Source organism: Coenobita brevimanus, chromosome 5 (assembly GCF_032717465.1).
Source record: "Coenobita brevimanus isolate Jiangsu-jjx chromosome 5, ASM3271746v2, whole genome shotgun sequence".
Classification (NCBI taxonomy): domain Eukaryota; kingdom Metazoa; phylum Arthropoda; class Malacostraca; order Decapoda; family Coenobitidae; genus Coenobita; species Coenobita brevimanus.
In genome coordinates, this window is record NC_136958.1 from 14701005 (window position 1) to 14715678 (window position 14674).

Below are 14674 nucleotides of genomic sequence, written 5' to 3' on the forward strand. Positions count from 1 at the left end.
CTGCTCATCAGCTACCACAAAATCAGTGATGTAGATCTGTGTCTTGAATACAAGCGGCACCATCACGTGTAATTCACCAACCTACGGTATGAACATGAACCAGCAGATCATGAGGCTGGTCATCACTGAGTGCATTGCCAGTGAGTGAGAGGTCCTGCCTACAGTGGCTATTACACTTTGGTGGCTGCTTTAAGCAGTAGTTTGGGTGGCAACCATTCTGTCAAAGCAGTTTGAACTGCTACGTGACAGTAGAGGCAGCCTGCTGTGGGGAGTTGGGTCCCTGTTACTGCTGGCATGATCCCTCATATTTTGGTTTAGGAGGGTCACTCCTTCTAGTGTGGGATGGCTGTTGCTGAACCACACCCCTTGCCACAATGGTGGTGGCGGTGGAAGCACAGTGTGGTGTTAGTGGCATATTCCCTTGAAGATGAGATAAGCTATAGATTGGACACGAGAATGGTGGGACGGGCACAAAGTGGCGAGCTACAACGCCTGTGCCTTCTCACCGACAATCCTTCTCACGTGCTCAGGGAATCTCAAATGTCATAGATAATTCCCCCCACCACAGCTGAGGCACTTGGAAGTGAGCTCGTCATTCTTGTCCTTTTGCAAGCACTTCTTTACCAGACGTGGCAGCAAAGGCACAACAACTCTAGTAGTAATAAACCACTGTCATTAGTAGCACCTGATGGCCTTGAGTGTGTAGCGATGCATGGAGTGCCTACCCCAGCACTGTAAGTTATATTTTCGGGCAGAGGTCCGAATAATATGACAAATACCTGACAAATGAAATATCCTTCTCCAGCTTTAAGCACATAGCAGATGCCACCTGTAAGTGGGTCTACCAAGGTCTAAATAAGGACAAGTTTGTGTATTTCGAATTAATGCTAAAGATGGTGGGGGGTGGGGGGAAATAAGTTGCATCGTGTCAAGCGACAAAAGAAAACTTTATTAAAAGGATTCGTCCTGCCTTTCCCCCTCCCTTTCTATGTCTTTGAGTTGTTAGACATATTAATGTTAGATCTGGAACATGCATTTCATATAATCAAAACAATATATATCTCGGTCATGAGGAAAAATATTTCCTTATACGAGTAATGTCGGTCAAGTGATGCTCATTACAAGTCCTCATCGTTTTAAAAGTATATATATATATATATATATATATATATATATATATATATATATATATATATATATATATATATGGAGCCTCTGTGGTACAGTGGTAGAGTGTGCGTTTCGTACACGGGTCAGCCAGGGTTCACACCCCGCCAGGGTAATAAACTTTGGGAGTGTTCATCCGGCCACATACTGCTTTGGCGGATACAAGGGGTGCTGTGGTTGAACTAGTGTCGCTTACTATAAAGTATGCTTGCACCCAGTCGGCTTGCGCGGGCCGATTACACTTGGTTCACAGACTACACACATATCCAAAGCCACTCCTACACTACAATTACACTTACAAGCACTTCTCACCCTACACACACTCTCTACTAGACAGCCCAAGCCACTTGGTAGAGGTACATTGGCTGTATCGTCCCGACTTCAGTCGGGATAGGCTGCTCCTGCAGTGGATACTCAAACGGCTGCTGCTGCTGCTGCTGCTGCTGATATATATATATATATATATATATATATATATATATATATATATATATATATATATATATATATATACAGTATCCTGACGTCAAAGACGGTAATATTGTCGCCTGAGGGTCCCGTCTTGGACGAGAAACGTCTTGGACCAACACAATACCTTATGGAAAAAATTAATGTCACAAAATCTTCGAAAAGCGCCCCTAAAAATATCAACCTACACCAATTTTGGCATCGAAACAAATTTCCTCACCATGAAAGTGTGCGTTTCTGAGCTTGTTATCTCCAGTAGCTCAATCATCTCCTGCTTACTAGCCTGAGGTACATAGCGGCGCTTCAGGGGGTTAGCAGGCGGTTTCCTAGGCAGGGTTACGTAAGGAGAGGCAATAACCAAGGAGCAAACGCTAAATGCAACACGCGGTAAGTGTGTCCATGATGCTCTGGTGAGGGAGACAAAAGGTAGCCCGGCCTGCTCATCACGTGACCAAATGCCAATATTTTACTGGACAGCATCACAACCACGTCACTTTCCTGGGTGCGGGAACCGTGTTGTACCAGGTGAGACCGTCATAGCTGTAGTCTCCTCGGATTTGGGCCCTTATAAACCGTTTGTTTCGTATTGGACGTATGCAACTGTATTATAGCAATATATTGGAATATATTATTTATGGTCTCCGTCTTGGATTCGAAACGTATTGGACAAACCCGTCTTGGACGCGAGGGTTTATATATATATATATATATATATATATATATATATATATATATAGATATATATATAATATTAACTGTGATAAACAGTAATATAAAAAAAAACTCTTGTATGATGCAATAATTGGTCAATTTAACATTGTAATATTATTATTAGAGCAGTTACAACGATTTTACTGTATATTGGATTAGGGTAATCCACTAGACCAAAGCTGGAGCACAGATGACTGCTTGTCAGAGCCACATGCTGCCGCATACACCTACCACGTGACGTCCCAGGTCTCCCTGCACCAGTAGGATCCATTGTCGTTCTATAATGCTCAGGACTGTTCACAGACTTTGATGTCCCCACTGTCTCAAAGTGAAAGTTGAGGAGGTATTGCTGGAGGACAGCCTTTGGATGGTTTTCTGCATAAATAAATAAAAAATAATTTGGTTTTACGCCAGGTATCCCCGAAGAGCTAAGGTGTTGCCCCTGGGTAGAGGACTTTGGATTGGAGCTTGTAGCATTTTATGACCAGATGCCCTTCCTGATGTCTACCAATGACCTTTGGGTGGATTCGATCCTCCGACCCTTCAGTCTGAGCGGAGCGCTCTAACCCACTGAGCCACGGCTGCATATTCAAGTAAATGTAGCTGGACAATAACATCCCGGTTCTCAAGGAGTGGCTATAGCTGGCCGGTGGTTCCTCATCCCTGGTGATGAGGAGGTACTTCCCCCATATGTTTGGGTGGGTGCTCAACAGCTGGAGGTCAAAGTTCTCCTCTAGTATGGTGATGGCCTTAGGCACTGAGCCTTAGCTGTTAGTAGCCTCATCAGGTGCCTGTAGTCTATCTTTTTTTACAATAACAGAAAACAGGACGGGAAAAAAAAATGCATATACCAGATTACTGGTGTCTTCTATTCATAAAAAATCTGTAACAGTTGGACTTGAAGAGCAGTAGGTTGAAGTATGGGGGGAAACCATTCTGTGGAAGCGAGTTCTAAAGAGATGCAGTTCAGGGAATAAAAGAATTTTGATTGGCTGAAGGTCTGCAATATGGCAGCATGACAGCCCAGTCATAAGCGCTACCAGATGCCCGTGTAGCGCGGGGGAGACGGGGAGACGTGGCACAATGGATGCAACTTCGTCTGAGCATTTGCCACAACAGTATCTGTAAAATAATGCAAGGGAGGCAACATTCTTTCTTACTTGTAGGGGAGGTAGTTTATTTGTAATAGCAGGGTTATTAATAGTTTCTAACAGATTTGTTTTGAATTTTGTCCAGTTGTTTTAGTGCAACCTCTCCAATCCCTTCCATTAGGGTGAGCAATATTTCAACTAAGAGTATGCATGATTCTTGTGAATTGTAGTTAACGAATCGTCAGTGAAGAAGTTTCAGATTTTATACAATAATTCAAGTTTCTTTGAAGTAGTTTTAGCATGCGATCTAACATAAAAAGTCCAGCTGTGGGCTTTGTTAAGTGAAAAACCGAGAATTTCAATACTTTCAGAGATAGGACAATTAGTAGCACTGAAGGTAATATAAGAATCAAACAATGTCTGTGTATTAGTATATTATATAGATTTGGTTTACCCAGCATTAAATGAGATAAAGTTATTTTGTCCTCATTCAGTGATTTAAGATAAGTCTTGATTTATGGAGACTGCTATACTGAGTTGTGAGTTAGAAATATTAAACTCTGTGAATGGATGTCTAAGTGTAGAGGAGCTGTGAAGTGTTGAGTCTTCTGCATATGAGTGAGTGGGATTATGGGTGACAGATGAGATCATTGATATGAATTAGGAATAGAGTTGGAGCCAAGACTGATCCTTGTGGCATGCCGACATCAATCGAGGGGAAATTGGAATATACATCGTCTACTTTTACTCTTATGTCTCTGTTGCTGGGGTATGATAAATAAGAGGAACAAAAGATGATAGCCCATAGTAAGGGAGTTTGGACAGCAGGGAACAGTGCCACACTCTGTCGAAAGCTTTGGAAACATCAAGGGTTACTGCACGAGTTTCTTCATGTTGGTCAATTGACTGATTGATGGTATGAGTCAGGAGACTGAGTATACTGTATCAACAGTGGATCTTTCATGGCGAAAACCATACTATCTATCACTAATTAAGTTGCTGGATTTAAGATGTTTAACAGTGTCCTTATTAATAACAATCTCAAACACTTTGCCAGGAGAAGATGTGATAGTTATTAGTCCGCAAGCAGAGGAGTCAGAGAAAGTTCTTTCTTCGGATTTGGGTGGATATCGGCTTCTTTCCAAGAATTGGGGAATGAAGAAGTATGTATGCATAATTTAGCTAGAACAGGAGCAAGTTCTGTGGAACACTTTTTGAAAACAATTGGAGGAATTCCATCTCGACCTGGAGCTTTGTTGGTTGGTTAATTGTCTACGATGGATTTTACGTATCTAGTCTGTATCTTAAGTGGAGCAATTTCGGGAGAGTTACGTTCTAGTACTGAGACCTTTTGGCCAACTTCCTCTAAGGTAGAATTTTCTGTAAATGTACTGGCAAGGATGTTCTCTTTACCAAAAGGATAATTAATTTTTATAGTGTTACCATCTGAAGATTTTAGTGGGAGAATGGGTGATGATTTGTTAAAGTTATTATCTAATTGGTTGCATTACCAACTGCGTGAGATTAAACGATTCTGGAAACAGCTCGCACTCTAGAAGAGTATCGTCAGTCCCGGCAGAATGCTCTAACAAGTCTACATTATGGACGTTAAAATCGCCCAAAACGGTAATGTTCGTGGTGAGGGTGAGGTTTAGGTTGGTCAATTGTGTGGATATGGAGTCAAATACGCTGGATTCTGAAGGAGCATTGGGGGAGCGATAAACTATACAGATATATTTGGTAATATCTAAATAATTTAGTTTGTATAATGAATAATCAAAATAAGCTGAAGTGATGTTCAAAACAGTTTCAACTGCAAATTCAGATTTGATATAACAACAAGTGCCACCCTTTTTACGGAAGTTTGTGAGGATATGGTAACCAGGAAAACTGGAGGGAAAAGAATGTCTCCTATTACATTTTACATGTTCCGAAGGGAAAATATTTTTCATTTTTTTTCTTCTTAAACACTCGTCGCCACAATGTCCCAACGTTACTTCTGGTCCAGTTAGATCAAATAAAAGTGATGATAGCTAGGGCTGGTGGCAGTTCTGTCAAAGCAAAGGGAGAGTGGTTACATACGGTTTGCCACAAATGTGTGGGATGTAACTCCATCTTGTACAATATATGTGAGAAGTGGTTGCAGAAGAAATGTAGTGTTATTAGTCGTAAAGGGCGAGATAATGTTTTTCGCGTGTGAGGTGTAATGGGGAGGGCATGTAGAGACTGTCAGGTACAAAAAAGCTGATCTTGCTGGTGGTCTCCTGTGTGCGTGGAAGAGGTTTGTTAACTGGGGGACATGTTCTGTGCTGGAGGTAGGGCAGGGGTGGCTAGGGTAAGGAGTGGTTGGAGGAAATTCAGGGTGCTGTTAATTTTCCTGACAACTGAGAGGGCTCTCCCTCCATGCTAAGGGATATTCGTATGCGGCATGTGTTAGGAATGTAATGCTGTTTGGTAGTGAGAACTGGGGAGTAATGTAAGAGGATATTCGTCGGCTCAAATGTATAGAAATGACAGTGATTAGATGGATGTGCAGTATGTTCATGAATGCGAGGCCTGGGAGGGTCTAGGTTTACGAGAGAAGAGTTGAGAGGAAGGATGAGGCTGGAATGTAATGGTGTTTTGATAAGGAGGGGTAGATTAAGATAGTCTGGGCATATGGATAGGATGAAGGACGACAACTGGGTTCGGAAAGTGGAAAATGTGAACGTCGGGGGTAGGGTTGCGAGAGACAGACCGAAAAAAAAAAAAAAAGCGAGGTTATAGAATGTTGCCTCAGGGATAAGGAACAGAATATGGCGGCTCCCGGAGATTGAGCAGCGTGGAAAGCGGCCATTAGGTGACCAAGACCGACGTATGCAAGCATTATGGAGGCTTTATAAACGATACGAACGATACGAATTGGATTGAAAATTACTCTAACTGGGCTTTCATAAGACCTTCCTCATATTTTGGATTTATGCCTTTAAAATGTTTTTTCTGGCTAAAAAGTGCAAAAGAGATGGGCCCGAGATACTGCCTGACAAGCGTAGAACAATCAGAGGCAAAACAACCACCCCAGGCAAGGCACGTGTTCTGTTTAGCTTCGACTGCGATTACGACACAGAGCGAATTCGATTCGAACGTGCCCTAAAGCCTGCTTGTTTTGTAATATGTTTCATATGACTCACAAATGAAAGCTCATGAATGTATTTATATATATAAGATGCAACCATAGGAAAATGTCACGCATGTGTTAGCAAATGTTGCCTCCTCTCCCCCCCCCCACCTCCTCTGTCTCTGTCTGTCTGTCTGTCTCTGTTGATGTTAGTGTAATGAACCGGGTTTATACCTTTATTGGATGCTACATTGTATCACACAGGTGTACTGAAATGATACATCCCACAGGACCACTGAGTGCCAACGTGAGCTTCAGTAAGCTGCATGACCTTGGCTGTATTCACTTGTACACTACTAAGAAGAACTGGCATGATGCGCGAACTGATTGCCGGCTCCGAGGTGGTGACTTATATGTGGCAGGGGACCTTCAGGCTGCAATACTGGCATACAAGGATGAAATTAGATACACTGGTGAGTCTTAGAGCAGAGTCCACACACACACACACACACACACACACACACACACACACACACACACACACACACACACACAAAAGCACGCACGCACGTACGCGCACGCGCGCCAGTACAAGCGATCGGACATAAGCTGGATGGAGCATAAAAGTTTATCTAATTTGTGGGACAGAAGAGCTCAGTTCAAGTTAAGTAAATGTCTCCACATGAATTTAAATATCTATTGATTCAGAGATAATCAGAAGACAGAAGTTAATTATAAAGATGTGGATATTTTAAAAATCAGCTGAACACAAAACCCCGAAACATCAACTATGTCCTCTCGTTTCTCCGGAGGTACACCCCAAATATCAACAAAGTAAATCTAGCAGTAGAAGGATGAATCCTGAATCCATAGAATCTGAAGAGTTTCAGGGTGCATCCAAGGAGATGGATAAAAAATTAGAGAGGGTGGTGACTGAGCAGGAGGTTATAAAGATGTAAGAACTGTTTGAAGGAAGAATACAGGTAATTTGTGAACATAAGTGCTTTGGTGGGGATAGGTATTATAGACAGGTTGACTGCTTTGGAGAAGAGACTAACTGAGAGGGATGAAATGAAGGAGGGAAAGATGTAGGCTGAGTAATAATTGGTAGAATAAATGACAAAGGTGGAAAGTCAGATTAAGAAATTTTAAAGGAAGAGAATGAAGCACTAAAAAGAAGTCTAAGGGGAAATCAAGTGAAAGCAGAGGAGATGGAAATAGAAATGAATATTATGCAGAATGCGTGGCAAATGGATGAAATAAATGGAAAAATGAATTAAGTGAAATAATTTAGGAACAAAAGAGGAAAAAGGAGGGACTGGAAAGAGACGAAATAGAAGAAAAAGTGAATTTTGAAGCAGGTGTATTAAACATCAGAAAGGGGGAGAACATAGTGAGAGAGACAACAGATCGGAAAAAATGTATGATAGTATTTGGAGACAAAGAAGATGAAATCAGAAATAAAGCTGAGAGAAAAGAGACAGAGAATAAGGAAAGCCAGTGAACTGATTAAGGAATTAGATCCAGAAAATAATGGATGGGAGGAAGAGAGAGAAGGAGTGTGGAGGTTCTGATAGCATCGAAAGGGTGGGGTAAGGACACTCAAAATTCAGTTCAGGCCAGTAAGGGTGGCTGAGGAAGTGATGAAATTTACATGGAGGTTGAAGGAGAGTGAGAGATACAAGGGGGTAGTTGTGAGGACGGATCTGAATCGGGATGAGAGACTATATGAAATTTAATATCAGAAGCAAAGGACAAATAAGCAGAGAACAGATGAAGATATATATATATATATATATATATATATATATATATATATATATATATATATATATATATATATATATATATAATTTTTTTGAGAGAGAACCGAGTATGAAAATGATAAAATTGTATATAAATGAGAAGACAAAGAAAATAAAAATCACAAAGTAAGAGATGTTACACATGATAAAGTAATAGACAAGAAGAACAATATAATGAAAGTAATGTATAGTAATATAGATGTAATGTGCTTAAATGAAACAAAGTTAAAAGGTCATGAAAGTAGAGGTGATGGGTTGGAGTGGTTATAATATATGGAGAAGAAGCAGAGAAGGAAGAGCTGGGGGAGGAATTTCAATAATGACAAAAAATAATGTGAAGATAGCTATGTCATGTAGAAATAAATATTAGAAATAAAATGTAGAAGCCATAACGATAGATATCATCAATGAGAAAGGCAGAAACATAGATACTGGAGTAGTTTATAATTATGCCACCTCGAACAAGAAAATGGAATGATGGAGAATATGAAGTAATGAGTAGAGATATGTTGATATACCTGGAACTGGTATTAAAAAAAAAAAAATCGACCGGTGTTGGGGTGAGAACCAGGAGGGAGATGGAAACAGCGAGGCCAGCTTGTGGTTTAGTCTAATACAGTGGTTTCCAACCTGTGGGGCGCGCCCCCCTAGGGGGGCACGAAGGCTTGATAAAGAGGGTAATTATATTTGAAAACTATGAATTATGATGGAATTCAGTAATTTCTAAATATGGAGAGTGGTATCACAATACTGTCATGTAGTAATTTTTTCACTTCCATGCTCACTTCCCTGTTTCTTATCACTGCTTTCAAGGAACCAGCAACCTTTCTTCCTTGTTGTACCCTTTCAAGCACTTCACCCTCCAAACTTCCATCCTTACTCATCACACTCCCCAAGTACTTAAACGTACTCACATTTTCCATTTCCTCAACATCCAGCCTCACTGCACATTCACTGACTTCACCTCTCTCCAAGACCATCACTTTACTCTTCCCTATATTCACCTTTAGATTCCGTTTCTTACACACTCTCTCCAACTCATCCACCAAGCCTTGCAGCTCCCCTTCGTCTTCACTTAACAACACAGTATCATCTGCAAACAACAGTACAGGGAGTTTCCAAACACTACCCTCTCTCACTAGGGCCACTCCAACATCCACTGCCCTACCTTAATATCTCTTATATTACCCTGTCAATGTACAAATTGAACAACCTTGGAGACATGACACATCCCTGTTTCAACCCAATCTTCAAACAAAAAAATTCACTCAGTTCACCATCCACACGCACTGCAGCCTTAGCACCATCATACATACTCTTCACAGCATTCAACAACTTTCCCCCTACTCCATATATTCTTAATACCTTCCACAATCCTTGTCTATCCACCCGTCATATGCTTTCTCCAAATCCATGAAGGCCGCATACAACTTCTTTCCCTTCTATAGAAACTTTTCCACTAATGATCTAAGAATAAATATCTGATTTACACAAGCTCTTCCCTTCCTAAAGCCTCCCTGTTCCCCTCCAACTAATTCCTTCGTTATTTCCCTAACTTTGTCAACAAGTATCCTACAATACACTTTTGCTGTTACACTAAGAAGACAAATGCCCCTGTGATTACCACACACTTCTTTTCCTCCCTTTTCCTTTGTACAAGGGAATAATTAAACCTGACTTCCAATCCTCTGGGACTCTACCTTCCTCCCAGGCCAATCTGCTCATCTTCCCCATCCATGCTACTACTATCTCTACCCCATGCTTCAGCATTTCACCACACACTCCATCAATTCCTGGGGCTTTCCCCAATTTGATTTTCTTCATTGCTTCCACAACTTCTATCCTACCGATTTCTTCCTATCTTCTCACCTCCCTCCTTCTCCCAGCCATTCCCCAGCCACTTATGCTCGCATTACTTCAATTCTCTATGTTCAACAATTCCTTAAAGTGTTCTCTTCATCTGCTCACTTTCTCTCCCTTCTCCACTAGTAATCTACCATTTTTATCATTCACTCCCCTACTAACTTCACTGCCACCCTGTCTTAATCTCTTCACTTCTTTCAAGAACATTTTCGTACAGTCCCTCCACTTTACACTCATATTCCTTCCAAATTCCTCATCCACTATCTTCTTACTCTCTCTTACTAATCATTTCACCTCTCTCTTCCTTTCTACATATAACTCTTTCTTCCGCCTCTCAGCTTCTTCCAAGCCCCTATTTCTCATCCATTCATTGTGTGCTTTCTTCTTTTGTGCCACAGCCTGTCTCACCTCTTCATTCCACCATGCTGTTCCTTGCACCCCCTTCCGTCTTCTCTTCACCCTACGCACCACATCACATGCTGCACATATTTCTTCTGTGAATATCTTGCACATATCTTCCGCGTCCCCCATCTGCTCCAGTTTATATCTACCCAATCGTTCCTCCACTTCTCTCTAATATTCTGCCTTTTTCTCATCCTCTTGTAACCTTTCCACTCTCCTAGCAACTACTCCTTCCTCCTGTCCTTCCATTCTTCTATTTCTCCATCTTACTTGAATCTTGATTCTGGCCACCAGAATCTAGTTATCTGAATATATAAACAATTTCAAAGGTTAAGAATCTATGATATTTATTGACACATGCCAACTATGCCAGTAAAATACAGTAATTAAGGAAGGGGGACGCAGGGAACGTGTCATTCAGTGAGGGGGGACGAGAATTAGAAAAGGTTGGAAACCACTGGTTTAATAGGTACTGGCAAGGGCGCGTCCTCTCTCTGGTCTGGCCTGAGTCAGACTGCCCGTCAAGCCCCAGGAACCAGGTGCAGGCTGGTGGCGCGGCTTGACGGGAAAAGTTTCCAGCGCAAGCACAAACTCCAGCAATTGATATTAACTGGAGATTTTAATTGCAGAGGTCACCTAGGAGGAAAATGATGCAGGTAATAATACCAATACGTGGGGTTATAAATTACATGAAGTGGCAACAGAAAACTTATTGATCCAAAACATTAAGGAAAGCACAAGAACACGACGTGAAGATGAACCATCGAGGTTAGATTTTTTCACAAAAAGATCCAAATAAATTCCAAAATAAAAAGTACCGTTCTTCCTTAGGTAAGCATATAATATACTAACTGAGCTTGAGGTTATAAACTGGGAAGAAGATGAAATTATAAACATGAGGAAATTGGGTATAAGTATAGCATAGTTGACTATAAGGCTATGGGAAAATATTTCAGGGAATTTGACTGGAGAGAGTTTAACGAAGCAGTGGGTGTGGAAAACAAATAATATCAGTTTACGGAAGCATACATGAAGGGTGATAGTAAATATGTTCCCAAATATGGAGCTAAATTCGAGAAATAAAATGAATGGTTTAATGACATGTAGAGTAGCAATGATAAAGAGAGAGAGAGAGAAAAAAGCTTGGAATATGGTAAGGGAAACTAAAAATAAATCAGCATGGGAGATATAAAAACATTTTGGAAATAATTATATGAGGATTAGAAGAGAAGTAGTAGCAAGATATGAAAATATAGTGGCAAAGTGTGGAAGTGATCCAAAATTGCTTTACAGATATATAAAGAGTAAAATGGATATTAAAGATAGAATTCTAGGACTGAAAGATGATATTAATGGATATGAAAGAGAAGGTGACGTGTGTGAGATTGTGAATGAGAAATTCCAGATAGTATTTGTAAAGGAAGAGGATTTTCAGAGATCGGAAATAGATTATGAGAACATAGTAGATGAAATAAATAAAGTAAAATTTTAACCTAATGAGCTTTTGAGGTTGACGAAATGTGTGGATGTAACCAAAGCCATGGGACCTGATATTATTTCTGGTTGGGTAATGAAGGAATGTGCTGAAGAGTTGGTTAAACCAATATATGAGGTAATACAATGTTCTGTAACGGAGGGAGGTTCGACAAGCGATTGGAGGGGAGCAAATATAGTACCAATATATAACAGTGGCAGCAGGAAAGACCCATCAATCTATAGACACGTGTGTCTTACAAGTGTTGTTTGTAAATTGTAAAAAAAAATGCCATAAGGAAGAGATGGGCTGCTCATTTAGAGAAAATTACGATAATAACTTTTAGGCAGTAAAGTTTCAGAGAAGATATTTCGTGTGTCATAAACTTGCTGAGTTTTTACGACAGATTTTGTGTTACAGGAAAGAATTCTGTGGATGGACTGTACCGTTATTTATTTTTCAGGAAAACGTTTCATAGAGTGCCACATGAGAAACTGATTTGGAAATTAAGAGATGATGGTGGCACAGATGGTGTTTTATTGAAATAAATGAGAAGTTACCTCACTGGCAGACAGATGAGAACTATGATTAGAGACAAGTTTTCAGCATGGAAGGAAGTGGAATGCACCATAGAGGAGTTTTAGCCCCCCATTCCGTTCCTGATATATGTACATGATATGCCCAATGAAGTTCGATCATATGTGAATATGTTTGCTGATGATGCAAAAATCATGAAGAAAAATGTAGGTGAAAGTAGTTGTGAAGAGTTGCAGGATGATTTAGATTAACTACATAAATAGAGTCAGCTGTGAAAGATCATTTTAACACTAGTAAGTGTGAAGTAACTGAGATAAGTAAGAGATGACCAAATTAGGATTACAAAATGGTAAACAAAGATAATTATACACAAAACTATTCAAGAGAAAGATTTGGGTGTTATAACAAAGCATGGGTAATCTCCAGAGAAGCACATAAATTTGGTAACTACCGGAGTATATAATTTGTGGATGAACTTAGAAGAGCATTTGATTATATGAGTGAGGAAATGCTTGGCAAATTGATAATGACAATGGTATGACCAAGACTGAAATATGCTGTCATGGAGTGGTCCTCTCATTTCAAGAAACATAAAGAAACTAGAGAACGTGCAGAGAGCGGCTACAAAAATTATACCAGGCTTAATGGATTTGCATTGCGAAGAGAGATTGGAAAGACTGAAACTGACTACATTACAGGAATGAAGAGAAAGAGGAGATAATATTATCATAATGACGTATAAGTGTACGGGTGGTATAAAGAACAATGATAGAAAAGATTATATCGTAAGGGGTGAGGGGAGGACGAGAGGATATACTGTAGTTTTAAATTAAAGGTGCCAACTTTCTCGGGTGTTGTAAGAAAATATAGCTTTCTAAACTGAAGTATAACCAAATGGAATAATTTGGTTAAAATGTTGTTTGTACAAACAGTACCCATGATTTGAAAGGAAAGTTGGATAATTATATATTGGAGGGGGAAAACACGAGCTCAGGCTTTGTAGAACACAACTAGGTAAACACACACACACACACACACACACACACACACACACACACACACACACACACACACACACATCCACACACACACACATGATTATTATTTATCTGTTTTCTAATACTTATCACCGATGATATATATAAGATTATTATGTGAAGCCTTTTTGTAGGGATGTGGGTGGGCGCCAGAGCCAGGACCTGGTTGGATGGCCGCGAGGTGAGTGGTCAAGAGTGGTGGAGTGGCCAGCCAGATGGTGCCATGGAAGAGTGTGTGGCTGGTTATCCTTATGGGTCTTCTACTGGTGCCTGGGATCTTAGCTGTACAAACAAACACCCTTACCTGTGCCAGAAAGCAGTCTCCTTCCTCTGTTAGTGAGATGGCGTAACTACTTCTGCAATTACTGTTATTATGTATGGGAATAATACCAGCGGTAGTGTGAGTGGGGACCTGGTCATGGAAAGGTCATTCCCAGTGTCATTTGAGAATGGGTTTGGTGGTACAGAATATGAATCAATAAAAATTTGTGCATAAAAAAAAAAATCTATGGAAGGACTGATTATTGTGCCCATTTACATATATTGACCTGTACAATGGTTTTCTCATGATCTGACATCAATAGAAGTGTTAAATTGTCATTTATATTCCATAAGTATTTGTCTTTCTTAATAAATTCCCAAATGTTTCCACACAGAAAATATTAGTTATGTAGTCATACCAGTTACACAGAACTGTGGATAAGAAATACTATTCTTATTTACACAAATAAGAATGCAGAAATATTCACATATTATAAGTACCTTAATGGTATGAATTTTATCACCTATGTAGAAACAACAGATTTACCTTGAGTTTGATTAAAAGTAGGACCAATGTCAAAAGGAAAACACGCACACACACACACACACACACACACACACACACACACACACACACACACACACACACACCGAGAAAGGGAGTGAGGGAGAACGTCCGTCACCTTGCTCTGCAGCGGCCACCTTTGGCCGCAACTGGCCACTCCTAAATGACATCTTTATATGAGTCAGGCTCTGTACTA

The 14674-nt window shown here is 40.3% G+C and overlaps 1 protein-coding gene across 1 annotated transcript in view; it reads left to right on the forward strand.

Annotated features, from left to right (window-relative positions):
* The window catches only part of LOC145398029 (uncharacterized), a 34947-nt gene extending 20718 nt beyond the window's left edge, over positions 1-14229 (forward strand). Inside the window, exons 5-6 of the mRNA XM_080270995.1 lie at positions 6825-7007; positions 13787-14229. Of these exons, the coding sequence (XP_080127121.1) occupies positions 6825-7007; positions 13787-13989 (386 nt within the window). The 3' untranslated portion in view covers positions 13990-14229. The remainder of the gene's footprint in view (positions 1-6824; positions 7008-13786) is intronic.
* Positions 14230-14674: the final 445 nt, after the last annotated feature.